Source organism: Capsicum annuum, chromosome 12, assembly GCF_002878395.1.
Source record: "Capsicum annuum cultivar UCD-10X-F1 chromosome 12, UCD10Xv1.1, whole genome shotgun sequence".
NCBI classification, from domain to species: domain Eukaryota; kingdom Viridiplantae; phylum Streptophyta; class Magnoliopsida; order Solanales; family Solanaceae; genus Capsicum; species Capsicum annuum.
In genome coordinates, this window is record NC_061122.1 from 9063317 (window position 1) to 9064530 (window position 1214).

General features: G+C 30.1%; 1 protein-coding gene across 1 annotated transcript in view; it reads right to left on the reverse strand.

The window, feature by feature from the left end:
• LOC107851161 (putative metallophosphoesterase At3g03305) overlaps positions 1 to 428 on the reverse strand; it is a 10177-nt gene extending 9749 nt beyond the window's left edge. Inside the window, 1 exon segment of the mRNA XM_016696087.2 lies at positions 38 to 428. Coding sequence (XP_016551573.1) covers positions 38 to 281 — 244 coding nt within the window. The 5' untranslated portion in view covers positions 282 to 428.
• Between the last annotated feature and the right edge of the window lie 786 nt (positions 429 to 1214).

Consider the following 1214-nt stretch of genomic DNA (forward strand, 5'->3'; position numbering starts at 1 on the left):
ACCAAAAAAAAAATAAAAAAGAAGTAGATATTATTACCAGTAAGATCACCAGTAATGAAGACCAAAGAAGGATTGATCGTGCTAAGAGTAGGACCCACAATATCGTTGAAGTGAATAGCACGTTGAGGATGATGAACACTGAAATGTAGATCAGATAATTGAACTATCCATGCTACATCATCTGGTCCTCCTTTCAATTCTATTACTTGTCTTTCAGCTGAACTGTAATGCAATGGAAACAACAAAATTAACAAGAAAAATAACACATTCCCAATTCCCATTTTCTGCAGCTGCTGCTCTTCTTTGCTGATTCTTCTTCTTGTTGCTGCCTGGTGCAAAGAGATACAAGAATTTGACTGAGGGTCGGGTCGGGTCGGGTCGGGTCGGGTCGGGTCCAAATTCTATTGGGTCACTAGTACTTAATGACTAACTAGAGAAAAATGAGTTCAAAGACGCCCAAAGTATTTATTTAATTAAAAAAGGAAAAACTATAATTTATAGGTAAAAATCTTTTATAATTACATAATATGGGTAATGTTTTAAATAATTATTATTTATAGGTAATTGTTAGTTAAAATTTAGTTTTATGTGGCTTATTTATACAAATATAATTTCTAATGTATATAACAAAGGTAAATTAGTTTTTCTCTTCTATAATTAATATTTTTTTCTGATTCTTACCTGATTGAAGTAATATGCGACAATAAGTTACTTCTTTGCTCTAATTGAACTTTTAGACGGCAATAAATTTTTATACTAAAGAGATTGTGCTAATCTCAAACTTCTTTCAATTGAAATATCATAGAATATATTTCTTCCTATTTCTTCTTCCAAAATTTCTTAAATATTGTATTCTTCACCTACAGATTAGCTGATTTTTGTCCATTGAAGATTACGTTGAAGCTTTCTTAATCCCGACAAGCTCACATAAATTTGATTTGAAGATTTTTGCGGTAAATTTTATATCTTTATGGATATATATATATATGTTTGTTCTTCTTTATTTTTTTAAGTTAATATTACTCACAAATTTTATTCAATTTTTCATATATATATACAGTGTTAATTAGGTGTGCAAGTAACCAATTTCTGGTTTTTCAAATGAATGGGAAAACCCCTTTTAGGAGAGTAACAAGAGGTATTGAACATGTAGATAAGACTAATTATGGAACTCCGTCGTTTGATTTGGGAGTTCCTCAATTAGATAGTGACAA